At 47.2% G+C, this 25,146-nt stretch overlaps 1 protein-coding gene and 1 long non-coding RNA gene across 5 annotated transcripts; one reads left to right on the top strand and one right to left on the bottom strand.

Moving 5' to 3' along the window:
• Positions 1-6,645: 6,645 nt before the first annotated feature.
• On the top strand, positions 6,646-10,538 carry LOC308673438. 2 transcript variants are annotated; one of them, XR_014027655.1, is made up of 3 exons: positions 6,646-7,449; positions 9,595-9,704; positions 10,120-10,538. It is a non-coding gene; the product is annotated as an uncharacterized lncRNA (long non-coding RNA). The 2 variants fall into 2 exon arrangements; XR_014027656.1 differs by having other exon boundaries at positions 9,029-9,704.
• Positions 7,510-24,365, bottom strand: LOC308673421 (uncharacterized protein). Of its 3 annotated transcripts, XM_081337054.1 has the most exons (18): positions 24,253-24,321; positions 24,004-24,145; positions 22,505-22,653; positions 20,397-20,703; positions 19,754-19,851; positions 18,209-18,308; positions 17,033-17,164; positions 16,519-16,653; positions 15,972-16,160; positions 14,473-14,711; positions 13,845-14,061; positions 13,153-13,226; positions 12,300-12,417; positions 11,753-11,836; positions 10,593-10,706; positions 10,099-10,224; positions 8,996-9,056; positions 7,510-8,318 (listed from the first exon to the last, which is right to left on the bottom strand). In XM_081337054.1, exons 3-18 carry the CDS (start codon positions 22,582-22,584, stop codon positions 7,792-7,794), a joined length of 2,601 nt encoding a protein of 866 aa, XP_081193180.1. In that variant the 5' UTR covers positions 22,585-22,653; positions 24,004-24,145; positions 24,253-24,321; the 3' UTR covers positions 7,510-7,791. The 3 variants fall into 3 exon arrangements, with proteins under 3 accessions (XP_081193180.1, XP_081193178.1, XP_081193179.1); XM_081337052.1 differs by having other exon boundaries at positions 24,004-24,365; XM_081337053.1 differs by having other exon boundaries at positions 19,754-19,848; positions 24,004-24,365.
• Positions 24,366-25,146: the final 781 nt, after the last annotated feature.

The raw sequence follows: 25,146 nt of genomic DNA, 5'->3' as shown, positions 1-25,146 counted from the left end.
TTTTTTTCCCCAGGTCTTGCTGTGTCCTCAGTGGGGGGGCGGGTTGAGTGGGTAGGGAGGGGGGCAAAGGGACACGAGGCGTGTTTCAATCAGGGATTCTCTGGACAGGCTAAGCGGTTTTGTAGATGACTGAGCGTGCGAGGAGGAGCCTGTTTTTCCCCTTGGAAGCCTAAAGGAGGCGCTCTCGTGCTCTTTTCTTTTCCTTTCTGTCTGTCTGTCTCCTCTCTTTCTCCCTTTCCAAATACGACTGACTGCCAGTGTGTTGACAATCCTACCCACCGCCCCACCCCAAGGCAGGGGGAAAACATCGCCCTTCGTTCCCGATACCCTCTTATTATCCTTAGCCCAGCCCGGCTCCCCTTCATCCTTCCATCTCTCAGATTCCCTGCCATTCCTCCACTTTGCCGGAAGAACGATTTTGGCACTGCAAGCTCCTGGCTCCGGGCTTTCATTTGCAGCAATTAAATCATAGCTAGCTTCTCTATTTTAAAAAAAAAAGAGAGAGAGAGAAAGAGAGAGAGAGAGAGAGAAAGAGAGAAACCAAAACTCAGATGTTCAATGGCCAAGGGCTGTTTGTGGAACTGCCTCCAATCTTATCTGCAGTCGAAGGCCTGACATCCCTGCCAGCGGTTCTATGTTTCTTTGCTCCCTCCTTACTGTTTTTTGGGTGTCTGCAAAGAAATCGTGGGAAGTCAAATCCCAGCAACCGAAAAATGGCAGCACAGGCAGAAACAGCCTTGGGGTCAACACTTGGGGGTTTGCTTCGAGCAAAAGAGGCGGGTGTGTAGCATCGGTCTTGATGCCTTCCCTCGCAGAATCCTCTGTAGGGCCGCCTCCGTTTTCTCAAACCAAAAGAGAAATGGGCTGTTTTCGGAGCCTGCCTGCCGACGACGCATCCCAGTTCTGCAGCTCGTAAGGTTCTCCTGAAACCCGAGTGTGCTGAAAACTAGGGTTTGTTTTGGCTTTTTTCCCCTCCCCCGGTCCAATTTTCTCGTGCCTCCCTCAAATCCAACTAAGATCATCTCGGTTTCTTGCTTGCTTGTTTTTAAATACAGCTGCTGTCCGCTCAGCTCAGCAGCACGTCACTTTCCCAAGGGGAAAACATCCCGTCCTGGTTTAGCTCAGTCATCCTACAGAACTGCGACAGCTTCTCCCGAGCAGATGAAATACCTCAAAAAAAAATATGTACTTATTGCTGTGTTGTTGGGTTGGGTGGGTTTGGGGGTTTTATTTTATTTTTATTTTTTTTCCTGTTTGTTTTGTTTTTTCCCCCACCTCTTCTGGAAGGATTTGCCTATGTTAAAAGCTTCTTTTTTATATGTCTCGTCGACTGCTTTTTAGTTTGAATTTTATATATTGTAGCACCAAAGAGACACCAATCAAGAGAGAGAGAGAGAGATTGAGAGAGAGAGAGAGAGAGAGAGAGAGAGAGAAAGCAAAAGAGGAACAAAGCTTTTCCCTGGCTTGAAGGAATGAAGGTTTGATATTTTCAATAGGTCAGGGAAGTGGTTGGCACAAACTGCCTCGGGTGTGGATAGAAACCAGCTCTGGTGGCAGGTTAATTCCCTTTTCCCCCTCCCTCCCTTAACCCAGAAAAGGGCTTACCCCCTTTTACAGCAGTATTTCTCAACCTTGGCAACTTTTCAGAGGAGTGGAGTTGAACTGGCTGGGGAATTCTGGGAGTTGAACTCCACTCCTCTTAAAAGTTGCCAAAGCTGAGAAACACTAGTCTGCAGCATTGGGCTTCTAAATGTGTGGGACTTCCAGAATTCCTAACTGGAGAGGAGCTGTGGCAGTTCCAGTTCTTGGAATTGTAATCCTGATCTATCTGAAGAGCACTCAAATGGGTCAAGTCGGTTTATGAACTCAGGGGTTTCAAAGTCACTCCCGCATCCATGATTGTTGGCCTCGGGAGACCTAAACCCTCCCTCTCCTTGCCTTTCTGGCCAAGCCTGGCATGTCGTTCTGATATTTTTTTTTAGCGTGCAAATGGAAAACGTGACCTTAGAGGGAATCCCAATCCTGTGTGCATGGTAGTTTGGTCACTCCGGGGAGAATAAATGAATGAATGAATGAATAAGCTTTTGAGCGACAGGATTATCCGCTCAGCCCCCCCCCCCCCAGCCTTTAGACTCGGGTTCATAGCCTGCTTGCATGTCAAAAGGAAGGCAAGAGTTTCAGCTGAGAAGACCATCTTGAATATGATTCCTGCGACAATATTGAATCATTATGGATTTCGTTTTGCGATCCAAAGAAGTTGGTTCGACCCATCTCTTTTGTTTGCATGGCGTTGCTTTCTGGACAAATACACCCAGAGGCGAACTCCCATGGGGGAGAAATGGCTCTGGAGAATTGCCTTTGAAGATCAGGAAGGGAGTCCACCGGATAGATCTTTGCTGGAGAGAGATCTTGGTTGTTAGGATGCTACCTCCAGTTCTCCTCAGTTTTTGTGGGGGGAAAATCCACCTGTTTCCAAACTGTAATGGGAAGGACTCGGGTCTGAAGCTACCCTCCTTCCCCTTGGCAATTTAATCGAAACAAAATAAAAAAAATAGTGCCAGGTCTACGCCTCCTGCTTTGCAGAAGCGGGATGTTTTAGAGGTCTGAAGTGGCTGCTTTGAAAAGGGAAGGCTTCATTAGCAAGCTGGCCTCTTCTTGGTCAACTTCAAAGAGATATTCTAAAAGGCATCAATATTAGCTCCTCCTCGTGATCTTTCTAAGGATTCAGTGAAGGCTTTCTGCTCCTGCTGGTTGGGATGTTCTTGCCGTCTTGTTTTGTACCAGTTTTAGAATAGTAAAGACCCACTGCCAGTTGTCTCCTTAGGCAAGGCAGAGGAATCTGTCATCTCCCAAAACTTGCTAAGAACCTCAACGTGGCCAATAACAAGAGACCGGATCCCTCAATTTCTATTTCAAACAGGTCTTTTACGGATCTTTTTCCTTCTCCTCCTCCTCCTCCTCCTCCTCCTCTCTGGCCGATAAGACTTCATTCCATCCAAGCCGAGAAACATTTTAGCCACGCAGAAATTTTAAGAAATTTGGTAGGACTTTTTCTGGTTGCTACCTAGCAGTGGGGCAAATTAAGAGAAAAATGATACTTGGACCGCCCGGATCTACCCAATGTGGGCCAGATACCTTGCAAAATAGCCCTACCTTTCTTTCCCATCCCTCCCTTTCTCAATCGGGCTGTATTACCGGTGGGTTGTGAGCAACCCACCCGTGTTTTCATCCACCAAGAAAGAAACGTTCTTGAAAAGAATCCGTAGAGGAGCGTGAATCGGTCTTTGGCCTTTGTATATCAAGAGCTGGACATGCCAAACCCCTCCGACAGGCAAGAGGCCCAGATTGCAAAAAAGGACAGCCCATGTTATCTCCTGCCCAGTCAACCGGAGCCCCCCATGGCCACGCTCGGTCCTGGTGGCCAAGATAAGCTCTAGCTGGTGGGGCTTATCTGCAACCAGCGCAATAGGCACCTCCTTCGCCGTGCTTGGCCCTTGCTTCAGAAGGCAGCCATCTTTCTCACTTGCGTTGCGTCTGCCTGGGGCCGTGTTTAAAGTCCCTCTCTGCTTCCTTTCCAAGCCCAAAGATTGTGCTCCTTGGGGGTGCCACTTCCCCTGCCCATCTTCCTCCTGCTAAAGACGGCGTAAGTAGCGAAGCCTCATGGTTAATGGAGTCTTCCGACTGAGGCAGGTGGGCAGAGAGGCTAAAAGGAATTGACCAGTCCAGGATCTGCCAAGCTTTCCGAGTGACTTGTGGCTTTTTAGCCAATTTTTTTACACACACACACACACACCCGTAGGATTCTTGCATGAATCCTCTGCATTGTTTAAAAGTTTCTCTGTGCGTGTGTGTGTGCGTGTCCATTTAAGACTGTCACATCTGTTATAGTACTTAGGAAACCATCCCAGCCGTCTCCCAGCTTGTAAAACCGAACCCTTTGGCGGTTGTTTGAAGGAAACGCTGGCCATCTCTGCCAGAGGAGTCATCTCGAAAGCACATCCCATAATTCTGACAGTTTCAAACCCAGGCTGGCAAGAGCAGAGAGAGAGAGAGAGAGGGACAAGGGAATACTTTTGCCAGACACTTGTGGGTGTTTTAAACTACTATTTATTTTTTTAATCACGCTGACCCCCTCTCCAGCAATTTTTACCCCACCTGAAGCCTTCTTGAAGATCAAAACCTGGCTTTGGAGGTAAAGCCATTTTGGGGGAAAGGTGAAAAGCGATGGAAGTTTGCAAGCCCAGGTGATTTCTCTCCCCCCCCCCTTATTTTTGTCTCGGAAAAATTAACCTCCCACCACTGCTGTCTTCTCTTCAGTAGGTCTCAGGCCCGAGTTTTAAAAATGATTGTGCCTGTCCCAGCCATGCTTAAGTTTGCATCCCTTGCACAGAAAGCTGTTTTGGCTCACTGGAGTGGCTTTCCCAGGGCTGGGGTGGGGTGGGGGCCTTCATTCCTTTTAGCAACGGACGCAGCTAACCGGGAACCAGGCAGGGAGGTAAAAGGGTTTGTTCTTCTCCAGTTTTAGGGAGCGGGCGGGCGGGGGGAGCTAGATTTGAGGGGGTTTGTAAACGATATATATATAAATATATAAATAGAAATATATACCTCATTCAGATAAGCTGCGGCATCACACCCTGACTCTCTTAATTGGGGTGTTTGTTGGTTTTTTGCTCTGCCGGCCGCTTTTTTGACTGTGAAGACAGGAGCCCCACCACCCCAGTTTCGGAGGCTACCGACCTCGGTAGCGTTCCTCTCTTCTGTTTGGATTTTGGGGAGGGGTCCATAAGCCAGCAGCAGAGTAGGCCTCAATTGGGAGGCGGGGGGGGGGTGGCAGCTTCCCCCCACCTTACCTAACTCGGGATATTAAAAGATTGTATGGCACTCAGGACTTTTCAGTTACGATGGGAAGGGCAAGTTCTCCAATGACAGATCCGTATTTCCAGAGGCGGCTTCCTCCCTCTTCCCCCGTTTCCCCCCCCCCCTCCTCGCCGTCCAAGGGCTTGGGGTCAATTTGGGTGGGCAAGCTGGGAATCAAGGGCGCTCCAGCCCATACCTAAAGCGTTTGCCTTGTCTCTGGACTGCTCCACGCCAATTTTCTGGCTAATGAACTTCGGTCCAGCCAAAGTCCCGACTTTTTGAGCTATCTGAGGATCCAATCCTGGAATGCCAGCCGATAAAGCAGGGCTGGCCGGGGTGGGTGTGTGTGGGTTAGGGTTGGGGGGGGGGCTTCCATCAGAGGCTTCAGTGGTTTGGCTTCCCCCCCCCACACACACACACCCCTTTTGCCCTTAGTCCAGCAAATGGGCTCCAGCACTTTTAGGTAACGCCAGAGATCGCCAGAGATCGGGTGGATGCGATCCATCAAGAACGGAAGGGCTAGGGAGGTGCCCCCCCCACACACACACACACCCCAGAAGGATCTGCACACAAAAACCCTACACAGCCCTTTTTGGCTGCTGTTCTTCCTTTCCTTCCCGAGAGGTTAGAAAAAAGGAAGGAAGGTAGTAAATCTTCAGATCAGGTCGACTGCAGCAGCCTTGCAACTTAGCTTGTTCTTAACTATTGAAAGAAAGAAAGAAAAAGAAAAATGTGATAGCCTAGAATGGTGAATAACTAAATACCTCAGATGTTTTCCTTCCAGCAAGTGTCTGTATATGTTGTCGTTGGGGTTGTTTTTTTTGTTTCGTTTTGTTTTGCTTTTTTTTTGTTGTTGGTTTTTTTTTTCTATCTTAACAAGTTATCTGAATGTTTATATTCCAATAAACTTCTACCTCTTCAGAGCGTGGCTGTCGTCCTCCTTGTTTTGGAGCACAAATTAGGGACTCGAATCCGCCGGAAAAAGGAGGCAGATATTTTTTGGGGGGGTGGTGGTGTTCGAAATCTTTATTACGTTAAGATTTCTGTTTATTAATCTTTACGATCAAATATTTCATGAAATGGCTTTCTTCCCCCCCCCCCTTTTCTTTAAATGATGCCACCGTGCCACAAATGTTGCTGGTTTCACTAAAGCCAACACAGGCTTTTGCGGCACCGTAGAAACCAGCGGGAGCCCGTCAGACGTAAAATAGCGCCGGACGGTGGATCTGAATTATTGAAGCTGGATTCGAACAGATCTGAGCTACAGGCGGGAGGAGCATTCTGCTCTCCTTTGGCCTCCAGATTTGACTCTCGGCAATGCAGTGGTGTGAATGATCGCTTTGGCACTCTTTTTAGTGATTTTTTTTCCTTTATCCTTTTAAAGCGTTTTTAATCCGCTGTTCAGCTTGCTGGTGCTTCTGAGCTTTGCACAATAGGCCAGCCTTAATTGGCGGCTAATTCACAGTTCTGTGTGTGTGCTGTGTGAAGCCAGCAACTGGGATTAGTTGATGGGCAACAGAGATAAAATCAGTACCCTGCACTTAACCACGGCTTAGCCCAGGGGTAGGCAACCTGGGCTCTTTTATGACTCATGCTGGCTCAGGAATTCTGGGAGTTGAAGTCCATGAGTCATAAAAGAGCTGAGGTTGCCTACCCCTGGGATAGCCCCATTTGTTCAGTGTCTCTGGATCTTGTTGTACCTGTGTGTAGTCTATTGCTCGGTCTGTACCAAAGGGCAAGGGGGAATTTCCCCGTCACAAAAAACCAGGATGGCAGCATGGGCTTAGCCCAGGGGTAGGCAACCTTGGCTCTTTTATGACTCGTGGACTTCAACTCCCAGAATTCCTGAGCCAGCATGACTCAGCTTGGAAACCTCTCCCTTTCCCCTCAGCATGGCTGAGTCAAGAGGGGGCCATAGTTCCCCCGTGCTGGCTCAGGAATTGTGGGAGTTGAAGTCCACGAGTCATAAAGGAGCCAAGGTTGCCTACCCCTGGGCTAAGCCCATGCTGCCATCCTGGTTTTTTGAGATGGGGAAATTCCCCCTTGCCCTTTGGTAAAACAACCATTCCAAGGGCTATTGAGATTCTGATCTACTCTGGCACTCAATCCCTGGTTACTTGCACGGATAAGAGTCAATTCATACAAACCGGATCATTGGCTCGCTGCAACTTTGGCTTGATCCTGGCCCAGCTCAACAGCTTCTGGAGGTCCCTTATTAAAAAAAACCCAAAAAAACCTTGAGTTTTGAGGAAGCCATTTAGAGCAGCAGCTGTTTGACTAGCAGGGCTACAGAATTCTCTTCTTTTTCCCAAATCTCCCTTGTGAGCCTGCCAGGAAATCTCCATCCTGCTGAACAGCCTTGTTGGAATTGGCAGAGAAGGGAGGGGATGCTGGGGACTGAGTTACACCCAGGAACATAAACAGCAGGTGGCTGTGTATCTCAAGCACCTTGGCAGGTGAGAAGGAGCCCTGGAGATGTTGAGAGCACCAGGACCAACCTCTTCCAAACCCAAGAGAATTTCAACTGGAGAGAAAAATTCAAGCTTGCGGGAGCCAGACTCTAATCAGAGACCCCCAGCCGAGCTCCGAAAAGTAAGCCAACTTCCTGCCCTCCTCGTGTTTATGCTTGTTTCTTGTTTTCGCATCCCTTTCTGCCAAAGATCTAATAGATCCCTCCCCAACCGTATTAGCTTCAAGCAATCTTGTGAGGGTAGAGTAGAAGAAGAAGCCCTGAGAAGGTGATATGCTTATCATCTCCTTGGAGATCTTCCATAGCTAGGCAAAGATTAAATCCAGTCCAGGTGTTTTTTTTAATGGATGGCACAATATATTTTAGAAAGAGGAGAAGCCACATTAGAAGCAGGAGAAACCTCTCCTCAAGGTCAAATCCCTTGGTGGACGTTTCTTCTGCCCCACAGGAACCAAGCTTGGTTGCTACAGTTCTTTTCCGTTCACTGGCGATTCAGCCCTCTCGCGGAAAGGGGACCAGGGTCTCGGGGGCCCAAAAGGCTTGGGGGACAAAAGCCCTGAGCTGCGGGGGCTGAGTAAAGCTGCTTCATCCTCAGCAAGCTTGAGGGGGCCTTTTGGAGAAGCCCCCGGAGCTGATAAAAGCTGCTCAGATGCCGAAGGTGTATCGGAGAAGACGTTGGGCGGTTGACGAGACGCCTCAGAAGGGAGAGGCGAGGGGCCCGTTTGCACCGTCCTGATGTTCAAAGAGGTGCCCCTTTGCTCGTCCCCAGTGCGGGCCTGGAACGGTCCCCGCATCTCTGCATGTCGGGAAGAGGATGGACTTTCGTCGTCCTGTGAGGAAGCCTCCAGAATCTCACGGCAAGGAGCACTTGGCACATCATCTCCGGGGCTGCTGGAGAGTCTGGGGACCCGCAGCTCCCTCTGACTCTTTTCCGGCGGTCGCTTCGAAAGCTGGCGGATCTGCTGGATCTGTTCCTGGAATCTCAGTTTCGCTGTTGGGAGGAAAGCCAAGCTCCGTTTTAACAACCCTCTGCTCACTCCAGGTAGTTTAGTGGCCAAAGTTAACAACGGCAGTGGAAAAGGGGACCTGTGGCTATTTTTCACACCTACCATTGCGGTATCCCCAGGGTCACGTGATCAGAATTCGGATGCTTGGCAACTGACTCATATTTATGACAGTTGCACTGTCCCGGGGTCAGGTAATGATCCCCCCGCCCTTTTATTTTTGCGACCTTCGGACAAGCAAAATCAATGGGGGAGGGGGGATCCAGATTCGCTTCACAGCCGAGTTACTGACTGAACAGCTGCAGTGATTCACTTAACAAACGTGGCAGGAAAAGTCATAAAATGGGGCAAAATTCACTTATGTTTCACTTAGCCACAGAAATGCTGGGCTCAATTGTGGTCGTATGTCAAGGACCCTCTGTGCATCTGGCAGCTCTTTACACCCAAAGCCCTCGGAGGAAGCAGCCGAGATGAAAATAAAGAGTTTTCAATAAAACATGGGATGATAAAGAGAGCTGAACTTTCAGAGGCCGAAGGTTTCTCCAAACTGTCTGTCTGTGTGTGTGTGTGTGTGTGTGTGTGTGTGTGAGAAAACAAAAGTTAGAAAGCGTGTTAACCTCTTTTAGCTGGGACCTGGCTGAAATAAGAGCTAAAAGCTCCTCACCTTGCATTAAGCTCTCGTTTTTCTCTTTCAAAGCTTGAATTTCACAGGCCATGGCAGAAATCTGGAAGTGAGAAAACAAATTAACAGCATGCTGCAAAGGGGGAGCGAAGAAGCTTCCGAGAGCTTGCAGTTAGATGAGGAGGGGAGCTATGCTTCACTTTTGGATCTTATTCAAATTATTTTGATCTGCCTTCCCCCCCCCCTTCCAATATAAAACTTGCCCCAAAGCTCAAATCAGTCGTCGATCACTTGCAACAGCCTTCTCCGGATCAGAGGGAAACCCGGGAATTACCATTTAACTTCACCAAGGAAAAAGGAAATAAAACTTAACATTGTACAAAAATGCAACCCTCCGTATATTTGTTTTACTCAATCGTCGTTTAAATTAGGTGGAATTCAACTGCGAGTGTGATGTACGGTTTATTTTTCAGTAGTTGGGAATTAGGGGGGAAGGTGCAGTCCAAACCCATTTGAAGAACCCCAAGTTAAGAAAAGAGATGAACAAAAAGGATAGCCAGTAAGAAGAAAGGGGTGCCTTGCTCCCGAGTAAACTTCCGCAGGCTGAAATCAATCCCCACCCCTCTCTCCTTGCTTTATAGCTATCACACACATGGTTCAAGTTCTCTTCAGTAGCATCTTCCATCTACTGAGGTGTGATTGACAAGACAACCTTCTTTCTCAGCGGGTGCTTTTGAGGATGGAGCTGCAAGTAAGTTGTGTGTCAACGTCTGAAACGAACCTGGTTGAAGCCATCTTTGTCGTTCTCAGTTGCCACACAGGTTTGGGAGGAAGTGGGGGGGGAAGCAAAAGGACTGCTAGACTAAGGCACGGAGCGGTCCTGTGGGAACCAAGGTCATTCCCACAAGTGCTGGAAGATGGAGAGAAGAAGTGTCACAGAGCCCGCCAATTGCCCTTTTTGGGTAGCGGGAGAGACGTGTTACACGTAGGTTACATTGAATTCCTGGGGGGGGACTTTAGAGTTGGTTTCACTTTTGACCGTGCCGATATTATGTACCCAATAAACATGTCCTTTGAGGAAGCTTTAAGCCTCGGAGTTCTGATTTGTTTGGGTCCGTTAGTCGGAGCCTTGACGATGTGCTTACCACCTCAGTTTTTGCTTTCAGCTGCTGCCGAAGGCTCTGTTCCACTTCTTCCCTTTTGGATGTGTCTCCAGATTCCATATGGCTTTCTTCTTCTGATGAAAGTACGAGGGATGCCTGTGCCGTGGTCTTTGGGAGAAGAAAACTAGAAGTCATTCTGGGCCTTGCTGATGGTTCTGCATCTTCAAGGCTAAGAGGTCCACCCTCCAAATCACATTTCATGAGAAAAGCTGAACTGCTGGATCAAACTAAAATATGACTTGGTCAAGCACCCTAATTCCCACCATGGCCAACTGGATGCCCCTGCAAAATGTTTGTGGGTATGCTCCAGAATCTGATATCCTCCCACCTAGAATTGAAGAACCTAGAACCCATTCTAGGACTGTGGTCACCACTGCTCCGGTTGGACCTACAAGCTCCCAAAAACAAGACTGATATCCATGCAGCTGGTGACTCAGTTAGTGGCCCACCGAGAGGATGGAAAGATGGAGTCTCACCAGCACTTGTGGAACATTCCGAGATGCTGTTGAGCTCTTTTCCTTGAGTCCCCCATCCCGATGCTTCCTGGCTCCTGTTTGCTGCTGTTGCTTCTGACTGAACAGTTCCTTCAGCTTTTGGAGAACAGAAACATATAGAAATAATATTCTGGTTAATAAAAAAATGTACCCAGACTTGAGGAATTCTAGAAGCTACTAATGCCATAATAACTAAATCTCGAGAAAGTGGGATCTGCAATCGAAGATTGTAGTCAAGTGTGGCTCACACGGGATAGAAACTGTGTGTGTATGTGTGTGTGTGTGATGCTTCAGAGTCAGGTCAGAAGAGGCGTTTGGAATGTGCAGGAATGGAAGAGAGTTTCTGGCTGTCACTCATTAAAGGATACCCTACTCAGAACCTCACCCAAAGATCAGCCGCCACCCCCATACCCACTGAACATACTCAATCCTCACCAGATTGTCTAGGTCAGGGGTCTTCAAACTTGGCCCTTTTATGACTTGTGGACTTCAACTCCCAGAATTCCTCAGCCAGGCACGCGTGGGAGTTGAAGTCCACAAGTCATAAAAGAGCCAAGTTTGAAAACCCCTACTTTAGAATTTCTTAAGAATTTCTTTGGCCACCAATGAATTGACTTGATTGTAGTTGAGGGTTTTGATCAGTTGCCTCTTGCTACGCTTCCCTTGGCTGCTCAGCTGCCCCTCTCTGAAGAGGCTGCCGGGGAAGGAGAAGGGATGTTTGAAGACCCCTGGTCTAGGTCTTCTCCTACACTTTCAATAATCTTCTGTGTCTCCAATTGCCCAGCAGAAAACCTAACTTAAAAGACAACCCCAAGCTCTCTCGAACAAACTTCCTTCATCATGTGTGTGCCAGTGTTGGTCTACAAATCCCACCACTGCCAGTGAGCATGGCAATGTTGCAATTTTACACATCTGGAGTACATCAGGCATCCCTCTGGTGTAAGTATTGGAAGACAGGGAAGGAGAAAGACTACTGTTTCAAAATGTCTGCAGTAATACCAGCCCATTCTTACCAGACGCGGTGATCAGTCCATCAAAGCTTGGACAATCCCATTTCTGCAGCGGTCTTCTCTTTGCCCTCAAAGAGACGGCAGAGGGAGAAAGATGGGAAGCTTAAAAAAATGCCATGAGGGACATCTCACCTGCTCAGTCACTAAATGATGCTGTAGCCTGAAACCTTCCAGCTGATTCCCGACAATCTTTGCATCCAAGCCACCAGGACGCTCCTAGAAGGGGGAAAACACAGCTCTGGGTCAGGAAAAAACCCCAACGTCCTGACTATACCACAAATATGAGTGCTTCTCTTTTATGACATGGGAAGTTAACCCACACATCTCAAAGTTTGTGTGAACCGACTGCAGATTAGGAACTATGGTGACCTTCCAAGGCCTAACTCTGGAAGGTTATGTAGCATGATCAATTGCTCTCCATTCTTCACCAGTTTTACCGGCTCCCAAGTTTATGTTTCAAAGGAAGAACTACCTAGGACCTTCCCTCACGTTCAAAAATCAGTCCTAATTCAAACATTTCATTGGGCCAAGAAGGGACCCGTTTCTTCACCGTGGCATGTTGGATGCCTCCAAGCTCACTTCTCTCATAGCAACTGGGGTGGCGCCTTCGACATGCAGCTCAAAAATATATTCAAGGTGTGCCAGATCCAACTGACATGTCTTCTACACCAGGACTCACCACCTCATAACAGGTCCCTGGATCTTCTCTTGTTCTCTTTGGCTCTGACGAAGTTCTCCTCTGCAAGGCAGCTCTTTCCACACCGTTGGTCTGCCTGAGGTCTCTCAAGGCTTGGTCCCTGGAGAGAAGAATTCTTTTGAACTAAACCACAGAGCAATGAAGCACCTCCGGGAAACCATCCCCAATGTTTCGGCTTTGGGCACAAAGCGACATAAAAAAACAAGTCAAAGTGAAGACGCAACAGTTAGCAGAGGAGGATGGAGGCCTCCAGCAGACATTATAGGAAATAAAATTAAATAACATTCCCTACAGGTCTGAAAAAAATGCATTGCAAGTCACGGGAACCTGACGTTTTGTGAAGTTTTGTTTTCTTCCTCCAGAAATGCTACTATTGTAGTATTGTTGTTATTGTGGAGCAGTGGGCTAATGCCTCCTTAAGTAACACCAGCTGCCTGCAATTGGTGCAGGTTCGAGTCCCACCAGGCTCAAGGTTGACTCAGCCTTCCATCCTTCCGAGGTAGGTAAAATGAGGACCCAGATTGTTGGGGGCAATTAAGCTGACTTTGTAATAATGCCGCTTGGGGTGTGTGAAAGCCCTAATAAGCAGTCATATACATAGAATGAAGGCTACTGCTAAGTTTGTAAAGCCGCCCTGAGTCTTCGGAGAAGGGCGGGATATAAATGGAATTAAAATAAATAAAAATAAAAATAAATTGTTTGGTGGAATTTATCATGACACGAGAGGATTAGCTGTCAACAGCCTCTTGTAATTCCTGGAGAATGTGCAAGATGTCATTTCCTGTGGACATCTAGTAGTCCTTTACACCCTGCCTTGCTGCCTTGTTTTCCTTACTTTTCGGCAAGCTGTTCCTCCAATGCACGGACAAGTTGCTGCAGCCTCTGCTTCTCCAAACTCCATTCTGTGTTCTACCAAGAAAGGAGAATGCAAGTCAGCGGTGAAGAGGCATGCCCGCCCTGGGACGATGCCAAAGAGGTTCTCCAGGGCATCACTGAGACTTATATAGGGTCCCAGCTGTGCCAAGTTCCAGGAAAGACAGACCCATAAAAGAATAGTTGTAGTTCAGGGTTGGTGCTCTCTGAGCTTGGTGGTTTTTCTTGCAGATGTTTCATTACCCAAAGTAGGTAACATCGCTGTGGACTGGGAGTTGAAGTCCACAAGTCATAAGAAAAGGGCCATGTTTGAAGATGCCTGGATTGGAATATTTACTGAAAAGGTTAGAAAGCCACAACCAGAAGCATCTCGAGTGACTGCAAGGAATCGAGTTCAATTTTTCTTGCCTTTTGTTCTTTCTGCCCTTCTAATTTGTCCCCTTCTGAGTAGGCCTCCACCAAGCTAGGATGAGGGTGAGGATGCTACTTTGTTTGGTATTATTAAAACATTTTCAAGAAATCATCCAAGCTCAGAGAGCATCAAGGGCCCCACTGATCCTGCCCAAGCTCATGGCTGAAAGACCAAAAGGAATAGGACAGTTGAAAGGACAAGAGACAAGGAGAGGAAAACTATCGAGAAACTTTCACCCGTGCCTTGTCTTGGTGAGCCTCCTTCTGGGCATTCCTTTTCTCCAGCTCTTCTTCCTTGGTCTTCAAAGCTGCACCTACGTCTTCCCATCGGTTTCTCCAGTCTTGGGAGATCGACTCTCGCTCACCCAATTGCTTGCCCAACTCTTCGGCTTGTCTTTCAAGGTCCTGGCAGTGAGCCCGTAGGAGATCCTTCTCCTTCTGCAACTGGATCTGAGATTCCCTAAGGAAAACAAGGTCGGTTTATGAAAACTTTGAGGACTCTTCAAAGCCACCTGGAAAGGAATTGGGGAACTGGGTTTTGCACCCATGGAGTTGCCTCTGAGGAACGTTAAGGGGAGGTCCTCTCCAGCCCCAACCCCTTTAGCCATTAGGCAACCTTGTTCTCTTGATCGTAAACCGCCACGAGACTCCAGTGAAATGGATATGCTCAAGAAGTGAAGTTGCAAATTTATGATTTGGGCTGTACCACTCCCTGGCCACAGAAGCTGAACTCAAGATGAATGGGCTGTCCATGGTTGCACACTTTATGCATAGGCAAAAAGCCACACAGAGATTTTGCTACAGCAGTAGCAGCAGCTTGACGTCCTCCTCTTGGCCCCCGGGTTGGGAAGAACGTCTGAATGCTTCTTACCTGAGGTTTTCACAGGTTGCCTGCAGAGCTTTCCTGGTCTCCTCCTGGCAGTGCTGCTCTGCCGTTCTTTCGAGAAGGTGTCGCTCCTTTTCTTCCAGCAACTGAGTCCGCTCATCCACCAGAGCCTGGATATGGTTAGCCTGGGACTTCTCCTCCTCCTCCAGAAGATGCAGTTTTACTAAAAGAGTTTCCAGCTTTTGGCAGCTCTCAGCTGCTTTGGAAGAAAGCTCTTCGTTCAACTGCGAGAAGGATCGGGAAATTGAACCGTTTCAGTCCGGTTCACATGAGTTGGGTTCAACTGGGCAATCCTCGACCTATGATCACAAACCCTATTCCCTTCTAGTACTGATGATGTTACCTAGTTGGGTCAAGAGCCTTGGTGGAGCAGTGGGCTAATGCCTCCTTAAGTAACACCAGCTGCCTGCAATTAGTGCAGGTTCGAGTCCCACCAGGCTCAAGGTTGACTCAGCCTTCCATCCTTCTGAGGTAGGTAAAATGAGGACCCAGATTGTTGGGGGCAATAAGCTGACTTTGTAATAATGCCGCTTGGGGTGGGGGGGTGAAAGCCCTAATAAGCAGGCATATACATAGAATGAAGGCTATTGCTAAGCACATTTGATTTGTGCTTAGATTGTAAGCCGCCCTGAGTCTTCGGAGAAGGGCGGGATATAAATGGGATTAAAATAAAATAAAATAAATGAAACGTCTGCAAGAAAACCACCCAGCTCAGAGAGTGTCAAGGACCCCACAGTCCTCCTCCTCCTCTTCCTCCTCTTCCTCCCCCTCCTCCTTCATGCAAACCCCACTCTCTTCTATCACTGATGATGTTACCTAGTTGGGTCATGAAACGTCTGCAAGAAAACAACCAACCTCAGAGAGCACCAGGGACCCCACAGTTCGTCCCTAAGCTACAGATATTCTCTTCTGTGCTACTACTAGATGCGGCTGCTGCTGCTGCTGCTGCTGCTGATCCTCCTCCTCCCAAACCCCACTCCCTTCTAGCACTGATAATGTTACCTCGTTGGGTCGTAAAACGTCTACAAAAACCCAACCAGTCTCAGAGAGCACCAAGGGCCCCACAGTTCAACCCTGAGCCAGAAATATTCTCTTCTACAGTACTACTAGATATATCCTGAGATATTCCAGGATGTGTCTACCCTTGAACCTCTTCCCCGCTCCCTCCCATCCAGCTCAGGACTGCACAGTCTCTTCATCCGGGCCTCTTTTGGGGAAAACTCTGTGTCATCAAATCTCTTATCCTCTGATTCTCCAGGTGCACCTTCCATCACAATTAGGAGGCTTAACAGGGAATTCAAAGGTTTGTAAGCTAAACTGAGAAGATACATCACATGGTGGACCCCTTTCTCATTGCAGCCAAGAAGATTGCATGGATGCGTCCATGAAGGTATCAGAAGCTCTGGTGCTTTTGCATTTTTATTGGATGGGTCCTCACCCTAAAAAGAACAGGAGCACAGTCCATTCCCACAACTGAGATTTACCTGCCGGACAGATTTCATCTCCTCCTTGAAGAGGACTTTCTCTTCTTCCTGTTGATGGGCCCGATTCTTACTACTTGCAAGCTCTGATTTGAGAGCCGAGATCTGGTCCTCGAATTCTTCTCGTTTTTCCTGTGCGTGCTTTAACTCCAAGCTGAGATCCTGGACTTGCTGAAGCAAGGCAGCGTTCTTCTGCAATTAAGTTGTCGTAAGAGCGATCTTTCAGATCTCATTTTCATGCATAAACTACAGACAAAGCGTCCTTCAAGAAGGAAGCCGCCATCAACCTCAAAATACAAGCACGTGGAATGTAAACCGGGAAAATGATTTGGCCTTGCAGATGAAACCTATCGCTCCAGATAGCAAAGCTGGAAAAGATGAAACCGGATTAAAGCTTCTAAAAGGAGCCAAAACTTTTAGGCCAAGATATACAGGATTGAAATTTATGAGCCACTGCAAAGAGGGTGATCAGTAAGATTGGCACTGCTACAGAGAAGGCCTGGCTTCTAGCAAAACTCTATGGACCAAAGGATCCTTTTTTTAAACCCACCAGTTTGATGTTCTTGTAAGCAGCTCGGAGCTGGCGTCTTTCTTGCTTCATTTCCAGTATGTTTGTGGCTACTGGGTGGCTGGCTGAGTTCTGATCTCCCCGAAGAACCACAGGAAGAGAAATATTCTTGGGTTCCTAGAAAACAGTTCTCAAACCTTCACGTCTAATAACGGTGAAGTTGAAAGCTGACTGAAACAAGGGGGATGAGAAAGGAGTAAATGGAGGAATCTCAAGGTCTGGAGAGAGGGATAGAAACGTTGGAGGAGGAGGGCTAGAGAGCCCTAGAGAGCAGGCATTGCCCCGAAAAGACTCCGTGGCCATGGGTTTCTCAGTTCAAAACGAGTGGCGGATGGAGTGGAGTCCCCTGCCACTGAGAAGAACCCCTTTGCGTATTGCTTATTTCTTTTCCGCAGCACCACCCTTCCCAACTTAACGACTTCCAGGGCAGACCACCCCCCCGCAGAGCCCACTTGCAGTAGCCAAGCAGCTCACTCTGCCGCCCATTCAGACTAACCTCCTGGACGCATTTCAGCTGCTGCACCATTTCGTTCCGTTTTTCTTCCAGGCTCTTGATGCAGCTCTTCAAAGCAGCCAAACTTTTTTGAAGATTCCCTAGCTCATGGCCGACATCCAACTTTTCCTGGGTCTGAAGAGAGTATTTCCATTTTTATTTTATTTTTTCCCAGTTTGCACACTTATTTTGTAGGCTTCGAAGCAACCCGGGTCATCGTCCTGACTATTTTATCCAGCTGCAGCCTCGGTCACCCTCACCTTCTTTGCAAACTGGGTTGATAGGAACAAGCAGCTTCCTCTGGACCAGTAGTAGACAGTAAAGCCAAGGGAACTTTGGAGCCAGAGTTATCTGCTCCAGGTCAGCCCTCTAACCATGACATCACACTGCCTCTCAACTGAAGAGACATACTACCAGGAGAGAGCTGAATTACGACCACAGCTGAGCACAAAATGGTCTTTTGCTAAGCAAGTGAGTGTGAAGTGAGTTTTGCTCCCTGTTATGACCTTGTTGTTAAGTGAATCACTGCAGTCATTAAATGAGTCGTGCAGTCGTTAAGCCATGCGTCCCTTTTTTCAGCACTGCTGTAACTTCAAACAGCCACTAGACAAATGGTTGGTAAATGTTGTAAAGGTCTCTTGTCCTTTGAGGTGAGGACATTACATTTGTGGTGACAAAACCTCTAAAACGCTGAGACTTGTTAAGATTAGATGGCTGTGCCTTTTGCCTTTCGTGCATTTTGCACCAGGGGCAATGCAAAAGCAGTGGTTTGTTTTACACAAACCTGGCTGAGGAATTCTGGAAGTCCACAAGTCATAAAAGGGCCAAGCTTGTAGACCCCTGCCCTAATGTGTTGCACCACAATTCCCATAGTTCCTCAGGTAGCACAGCTCTTGCAGCATGGCTAACCTCCTCACTAGCAAGGTAGGATGGGATATGGCCCAACACACCTGCAAAGACCCAGCTGGAACGAGCTAGACCACGTATTTATACTGCAAACGTCTCTTTTGAAGGCACGAACAATTCAAAAAGTACAGGGATGGTCAGGAAACTCCATTCTCCTAGCCCACATCTCCTTTGCGCTCTTGCAGAATTCTGCCCCGTTGCCGAATGGCAAAATAAACCCGAGCCTGGGACCGTTTCAAAGCCAGGTATTAGATTTGGACGGCTTTTCCTTACCACCTGTTCGCTCAGTCTGAAACCCTGGGAAAGCAAGGAGTCATCCCTTTTGCCAAAGAAAGACTTCGTCTTGACCAGCTCCATTTCCATCCTGAAGATCCTGAAAGACACACCAAGCGAGAAGAGAGATTCCTGCATCTCCAGCAATCTTCTAGGAATTGTGAATAGGAACATCTTGGTTGTCTACCCTAGAAAGCCACAAAATAGCCACACGATAATGAAATATTGCCCACTTTCAGGAGCATTGGCTTCTTTTGAAGAACGGCAGCATACAGCCTTCAGAAAACTTCAACATCATCTTCCTTTATTTCTGATATACAATACCTTTTTCTCAGAGAAGGGACTGTAAGGTTTTACACTTAGCCTCACAATTGCCCCAGCATTACTCAGGAATTTAAAAGAGCCAAAAGAAACGGAGGTTTCAGCAAGCAAACAACTTTTATTTTGATCAGAATAGAGTTGGGTGGCCACATCTCTCTTCGTGGCTGGTAGAGAGATGAAGGCCACAACCAGGAAAGATGTCTTCCACCTTTTATATCCCTTCAGAACAAAGAGATCTGGTCTTGGTACTAGGAACCAAAAGGTACAGAAAAATAATTCCTAGATCATGACTCATACAGAACAACCCAGGCTCCACCACAGCTCCTTTCCCCCCCCCCTCCCCTTACCATGCTCTTTTCATGTAAGCAATCCCCTGTACCTAAAGCACGAAACATTTGCTTTTCTATAACTAATTTCCCAATATAAAACGCCTACAAAACTGCTTGCACGTAAACAAAGATGATTACAAAGAATCACTACTAATATCAAAACCAAGATCGTGGCATCCGGCCCTCTCAATTCCTGGCAATTAGATGGGGAAGAAATGGAGGTAGTGACAGATTTTATTTTCCTGGGCTCCAAGATCAACGCAGATGGGCACTGTAGCCAAGAAATTAAAAGACGCTTGCTCCTCGGGACGAAAGCCATGGCAAATCTAGACAGCACACTAAAAAGCAGAGACATCACCCTGTCAACAAAAGTGCGTATAGTCAAGGCTATGGTCTTCCCAGTTGCAATGTATGGCTGTGAAAGTTGGACCCTAAGAAAGGCTGAGCACCAAAGAAGTGAGGCCTTTGAACTATGGTGCTGGAGAAGACTCCTGCGAGTCCCTTGGACTGCAAGGCAATCAAACCGGTCAGTCCTAGAGGAGATCAACCCTGACTGCTCTTTGGAAGGCCAGATCCTGAAGCTAAAACTCAAATCCTTTGGCCACCTAATAAGAAGGAAGGACTCCCTGGAGAAGAGCCTAATGCTGGGAAAGATGGAGGGCAAGAGAAGAAGGGGACGACAGAGAATGAGGTGGCTGGATGGAGTCACTGAAGCAGGAGGCGTGAGCCTAAAGGGACTCCAGAAGATGGTAGAGGACAGGAAGGCCTGGAGGAATGTTGTCCATGGGGTCGCGATGGGTCGGACACGACTTCGCAGCTAACAACAACTCTACTGATATCAATATTACTAACATCAACCTTAAGCATAATAAAATCCCTTCAGGACCTTACTCACTTATCATCCAGTTCCCCCTTTCGCTTCCGGCCTTCCGAACGAATCGCTTCCAGCCACTTTCTTTCCTTTTCTAGGTAGGCAAAGGAGCTCTCCATCTGCTGCAGGAAAGGCAAGGAGTCAGGGGGAAATTCCGCAGGCAGCCCTACACGTTCACCAGGGCCTGGCGGGGGTGGGGGGGGAAAATCATCTGTATTTTCTCCCTTAACGATTCTGTTCGGCGAAAGAGGATCTGCCTTAGAAACTCTTTTCACGGAGAAGATCACTTGCCCCGTTTTACGACCTTGCTTGCCACAGCCGTTAAGTGAATCGCTGCGGTTGTTAAGTTGGAAACATGGTTAAGTTCCCCCATTGACTTGGCTTGTCAGAAGGTCAACAACAACAAAAAAAAGCTGAGAACACAATCCCCCGGGTGGGGTGGGGGGAAACGGGACACACTGCAACTGTCATAAATACAAGTCAGTTGCCCAGCGTCTGAATTTCGACCGCATGACCACGGGGGATGCTGCAACGGTCGTAAGTCTGAAAAATGGTTGTGAGTCACGTTTTTCAGCGCCGTTGTAACTTTGAGCGGTCACTAAATGAACCGTTGTAAGCCGAGGACTATCCGTACAGTCGTCAGACTGGGGGAGAGATCCTACATTACCTTCTGTTTAAGGGAACATAGCTCAAATTCCATCATGTCAACTTCCAACTCGAGGTTCCGTTCTCCAAAATCTTTGGGCTGCCTTGCGAGCGAGTGGCCAGCTTCGCCCAGCTTCACCTTCCTTGGCGTCTCTTCCGGAAAGTTTGCCTGCAGATCCGGCTGCGAGTCGCTCCATCTCTTACTAGCCAACATCTGATCGGAATTAAAGTCCTTCTTTTTAGGGTTAGGAAGGTGGGATAAGGAATTCCTCCTCCTAAGGGCTGAACTGGGAGAGAGTAGGCTGTACTCCAGGCGCCTTGGAACATCTCTGCCAAAAATAAATGTATTTTTAAAAGGATTTTGGAGACAGAACTTCCTTCGGGCCTTCTGGTGGATACATAAAAGCATCCATAGTCTTGTTTATTTATTAAATTTCTACACCTCCCGTTTCACAGGAGTGACTCTGGGTGATTTACGATAATGTAATAAAACAACATAAACCCAGTCGGTTCCTACAGAATCTGCAAGCTCTTTCAAGCTGCTTGAAAGAGGCTAGCTGCATCTTTTCCCCCCCTGAGGTGGAGCAGCTGTGATTTCAGAAAAAAGACAAGGCTGCCTTAAAGAGCTAAAAACAGGTGTCTGCTCTAAAGCATCTCTGAGAAACCGAATCCAAAGCCCCTGCTTATCTCCGTTATTAGCAATGAAATCCCAAACCCATAATTGAGCCGTACTGCTCTGAAGAGTTTAACAGAAAACAGAATAACAGAGTTGTAAGGGGCCTTGGAGGTCGTCTAGTCCAACCCCTTGCTCAAGCAGGAGGCTCTGCATAGAGTCTCTTTTTAAAATTTTCCAATCTGCACTAGTGATCTGAGATTTCTGCTCTGTCACCAAAGCACCAGAGGGAAGGACGAGAAACAACGGTTGGAAACTGATCAAAGAGAGAGAAGCAACCTGGAATTGAGGAGAAACTTCCTGGCAGTGAAGACAATTAACCAGTGGAACAGCTGGCCTCCAGAAGTCGTGGAGGCTCCATCACTGGAGGTTTTTAAGAAGAGACTGGACAGTCACTTGTCTGAAACGGTATAGGTTCTCCTGCTTAAGCTGGGGGCTGGACTAGAAGACCTCCAAGGCCCCTTCCAGCTCTATTCTATTCTATTCATTTTTCTACGTACTAACCAAGTGCTTCCCTCTTTAATTTTTTTCACGCCAGCTGGGCACTGCTGTCCATTTGGCTGCTTGTCTACAATGGTCAGCTTGGTGCTGCCCTCTAGCTGACCGTTCCTTCCTTCCTTTCTTTTTCTTTGTTTTCTTACATTCATTTGTGTCCAATTCCTTGCCTAGACAAGCCCTTGCAGGGTTTTGGGGGGGGGGTTTGGCAAGTTTTTCCAGAAGTGGTTTGCCATTGCCTCCTTCCTCGGGCTGAGAGAAAGTGACTGGCCCAAGCTCGCCCAGCTGGCTCTGTGCCCAGGTGGGGACTAGAATTCACGGTCTCCCATTTCTAGCCTGATGTGTTCACCGCTGCACCAAGCTGGCTCTGTATCTCTTTGCCATCGAAATGCTACAAGAAGTGGTGTGATCTTTCCAGATGTCCAGAACGCACCATCCCGGAACGTGTGACTGAAACAGCCTCAGAAAGAAGCGAGAATGTCAGCCGCACCCAAGGCAGGCAAGGTTTTGGAGCTGGGCACAAGTTTGAAATTTGGAAAATGAGTTTGCGGACATGCCCCACCCATGACTGTTGTGGCAGACCTGCTTAGACAGGACCAGGTCAGTTGCGAGACACCCATTTTCCAGAAAGTACAATAATCCTCTGGGATGTTTTCTCCTGCTGTGACCTTGATGAGGCCAAAAACCTTCCTGCAAATTATATGATGACATTAGAGGTTGAGACCAAGAAAATGCAAGGGTTTGCACATCGGACTTGAACTAAGGAGAGCCAGATTTGAGTCCTCGCCCAAGCACAGAACTGAAACCTCTGCAGCCGACGTGGTTTGTTTATCCTGGCTGCAGTGCAGTTACCTGAGAGTAAGTCCCACTGCATCCAAAAGAGTAAATTTTGAACCGCCTGCCCCTATTAGATTTCAGGCAAAAGCTTTTCCCTCTTCATCTCCAGATTATCCCAAACCTACCTTCTGTGGTTGGCCTGAATGCCAGGCTGGGGGTCCTCAGACATGGCGCTCAAAAGAGGCCCAGGTTGTAGGAACTTCATGCTGGCTCCTCCTGAGCTTCTTTGTGGCCTGCGTTGCTCCAGGGCTTCTGTTGCCCCACCGGTCTTCAGCTGAGGGGATGGAAAGAGGAAGGAAGTGTTTCAAAACTGGTGTGAATGGGTACCAGTTGGAAATGCCGGCTGGCGACCCCCCAGGGGGAGAGCCTTCTCTGTGGGCGCGCCGACCCTCTGGAACGAACTACCCCCGGAGCTGCGGACGGCTCCTGACCTTCGGTCCTTCCGCTGTGACCTGAAGACCTGGTTGTTCCAACAAGCGGGCCTGGACGGTTTTTAATTAGGCTTTTTACTGGGTTAAATTGTCTCGTAATTATTGCATCTATTGTTTAATTCTTTTTTAAATTTTTTACTTTATGTTTTTTTAATTTTTATGGTTGTGAGCCACCCTGAGTCCTCAGGGAGAAGGGCGGCATATAAATTTAATAAAATCAAAATCAAATCAAAATATCTAAGATTGGGTTTCGGGAAGAACAGGAGGAAACCAGAGTTTCTCGGAGAAGAGAGAGGAGAAAGCACGTGATAAAAACATGGTTTGTTTATGAAGGTTGAATGTAATTTATTTATTTTTTTTATTTTAATTCCATTTATATCCCGCCCTTCTCCGAAGACTCAGGGCGGCTTACAAGCTTAGCAGTATTAAGAGATGTATAAGCTAAAAATGTATTGATAAATGTAATAATGATGTTTTTATTGAGTTGATACAACTAGAACTGTACTAGCCTGAATACGAGCCAGTAAAATGTTAAGGGGAAAAAGAGAAGAAATATCTGATGTTGTAACCTGAGATTTGCACTAAAGATTTTATTATCGAACTATTGAGTAACCCAGTCACCACCTTGCTTTTTAAACACTTAAATGTAAAATTGGAAAAATAATAAAATATTATTTTTTTAAAAACCCAAACATATATACTCATTCTGGTGATGAAGATGCTAGACTAGGATACGAACAAGAGGGATCCACCTCACAGGTTCGTTTTGTGGGGAAAATAGGAGGGAGGCGAAATTAGTTTGTATGCTCTCTTGACAAATAAATCCAGGTAGTCCTTGACTTACCATCACAGTTGAGCCCAACATTTCTGTTGCTAAGTGGAACAGCTGTTAAGTGGGTTTTGCCCCATTTTACAACCATCTATACCGCAGTTGTTAAGTGAACCTGGCTTCCCCATTGACTCTGCTCGTCAGAAAATCACAGAAGGCGATCCCATGACCCCGGGTCCCTGCAACTGTCACAAGTACATGTCAGTTGCCAAGCCTCCGAATTTTGACCATAGGGTGGGTGAAACATGGTGAAACATGGTGACAAGTCCCTTTTTACCAGTACTGTTGTAACTTTGAACGGTCACTAAACAAGTGGTTGTTAACTGAGAACCCTGACCTTCAGCAGAAACAGCCGAGTGCTTACCTGTGATGGAAAAGGACTCTTTGAAGGAAGGGCATTTTCCACACCGATCTCTTCCAGCCCAGCGGCCAAAAGTGACCCGCGGTTCTTGCCGGAATTTTCTGACTCTTGGCCAGGAAGACTTGAGCTTCTTGTCTCCACAGAGCTGCGTTGGAAACCTCCATCAACGCCTCCGTACCGGGAAGGCAAACTCTGAAATCCAGTCCACTTGCGGAGTAACATTTAAGAGCGGAGAATCCCACGGAAACCTACCTTTCCTGAGCAATGTGGCCAGATCAATGGGGTGATCCAATCTGAAGTTTGGGCTGATGGAGGTTTGTGAATCTAGTCTGAAGAGCCTAAAAAAAAAATCTATGACCCAAAATAGAGGGAGAAGAATTTTTTTTCCCAAAAATAATTAGCATTTCCCCCAATGCATGGAAAAGTTTCTTCAGAACGGAATGAAAATCTCACAATCGGGACATTTAAAACTGTCTATGGAGATTCTCAGTCATCCAGGTCACGGCTGTCCCAAAGGTGCTTTTGAAAAGGCAACTGGAGTTTCTTTGTTTTTCCTTGAAGATATTTCGCTTCTCATCCAAGGAGCTTCTTCAGTTCTGAACTGAAGAAGCTCCTTGGATGAGAAGCGAAATATCTTCAAGGAAAAACGAAGAAAATCCAGTTGCCTTTTGAAAAAGCACCTCTGAGACATTTACGGTAAACAGTCTCCAATTTGTTCCTCCAAACTGTGTTCAAAAATTCACATTCTCTACCCTCGTGGACCAAAGCTTCATACTTCTGACCGCAGACAATGAGGTAATTGGTTCGAATGTCCTAAATGTAGTCCTAAATTCACTAGATGGCTTCAGCTAAGTCATCACTCTGCAAAGCAGTCTTTAAAAGAGATGGTTCAATTTATTAAGCAATCCAGGACAAGTGCATTAGTTCATTCAGCCAATTGTTTTACAGTTCTTTAGTAAAGCCTCTGCAAGGTTGAGTTTTAAATGTCTTATGTAATATTCATTTATTGAACTGTTTCATCTAGTGCCAGAGTTTAGATTATATCTGTATTTTCATAGTTGGATCTTTTGATCATAAGTAAACTTTCCCTTTATTTCAAGAGAAAACATCAACAATACAATACAATACAATACAATACAATACAAT

Source organism: Vipera berus (genome assembly GCF_964194415.1).
Source record: "Vipera berus genome assembly, chromosome: 12".
Classification (NCBI taxonomy): domain Eukaryota; kingdom Metazoa; phylum Chordata; class Lepidosauria; order Squamata; family Viperidae; genus Vipera; species Vipera berus.
Note: the sequence above shows the minus strand (reverse complement) of the source record. Positions and strands in the feature narration are given on the sequence as shown.

Coding starts and splice junctions, on each gene's coding strand:
- LOC308673421 (XM_081337052.1), bottom strand. CDS start 24,222: ATGTTACTCCGCAAGTGGACTGGATTTCAGAGTTTGCCTTCCCGGTAC. Junction 10,707..11,752: donor ATCATTTAGTGACTGAGCAG/GTGAGATGTCCC, acceptor GTTCTCCAAAAG/CTGAAGGAACTGTTCAGTCA. Junction 8,319..8,995: donor AAACGAGAGCTTAATGCAAG/GTGAGGAGCTTT, acceptor TCCTCCCAACAG/CGAAACTGAGATTCCAGGAA.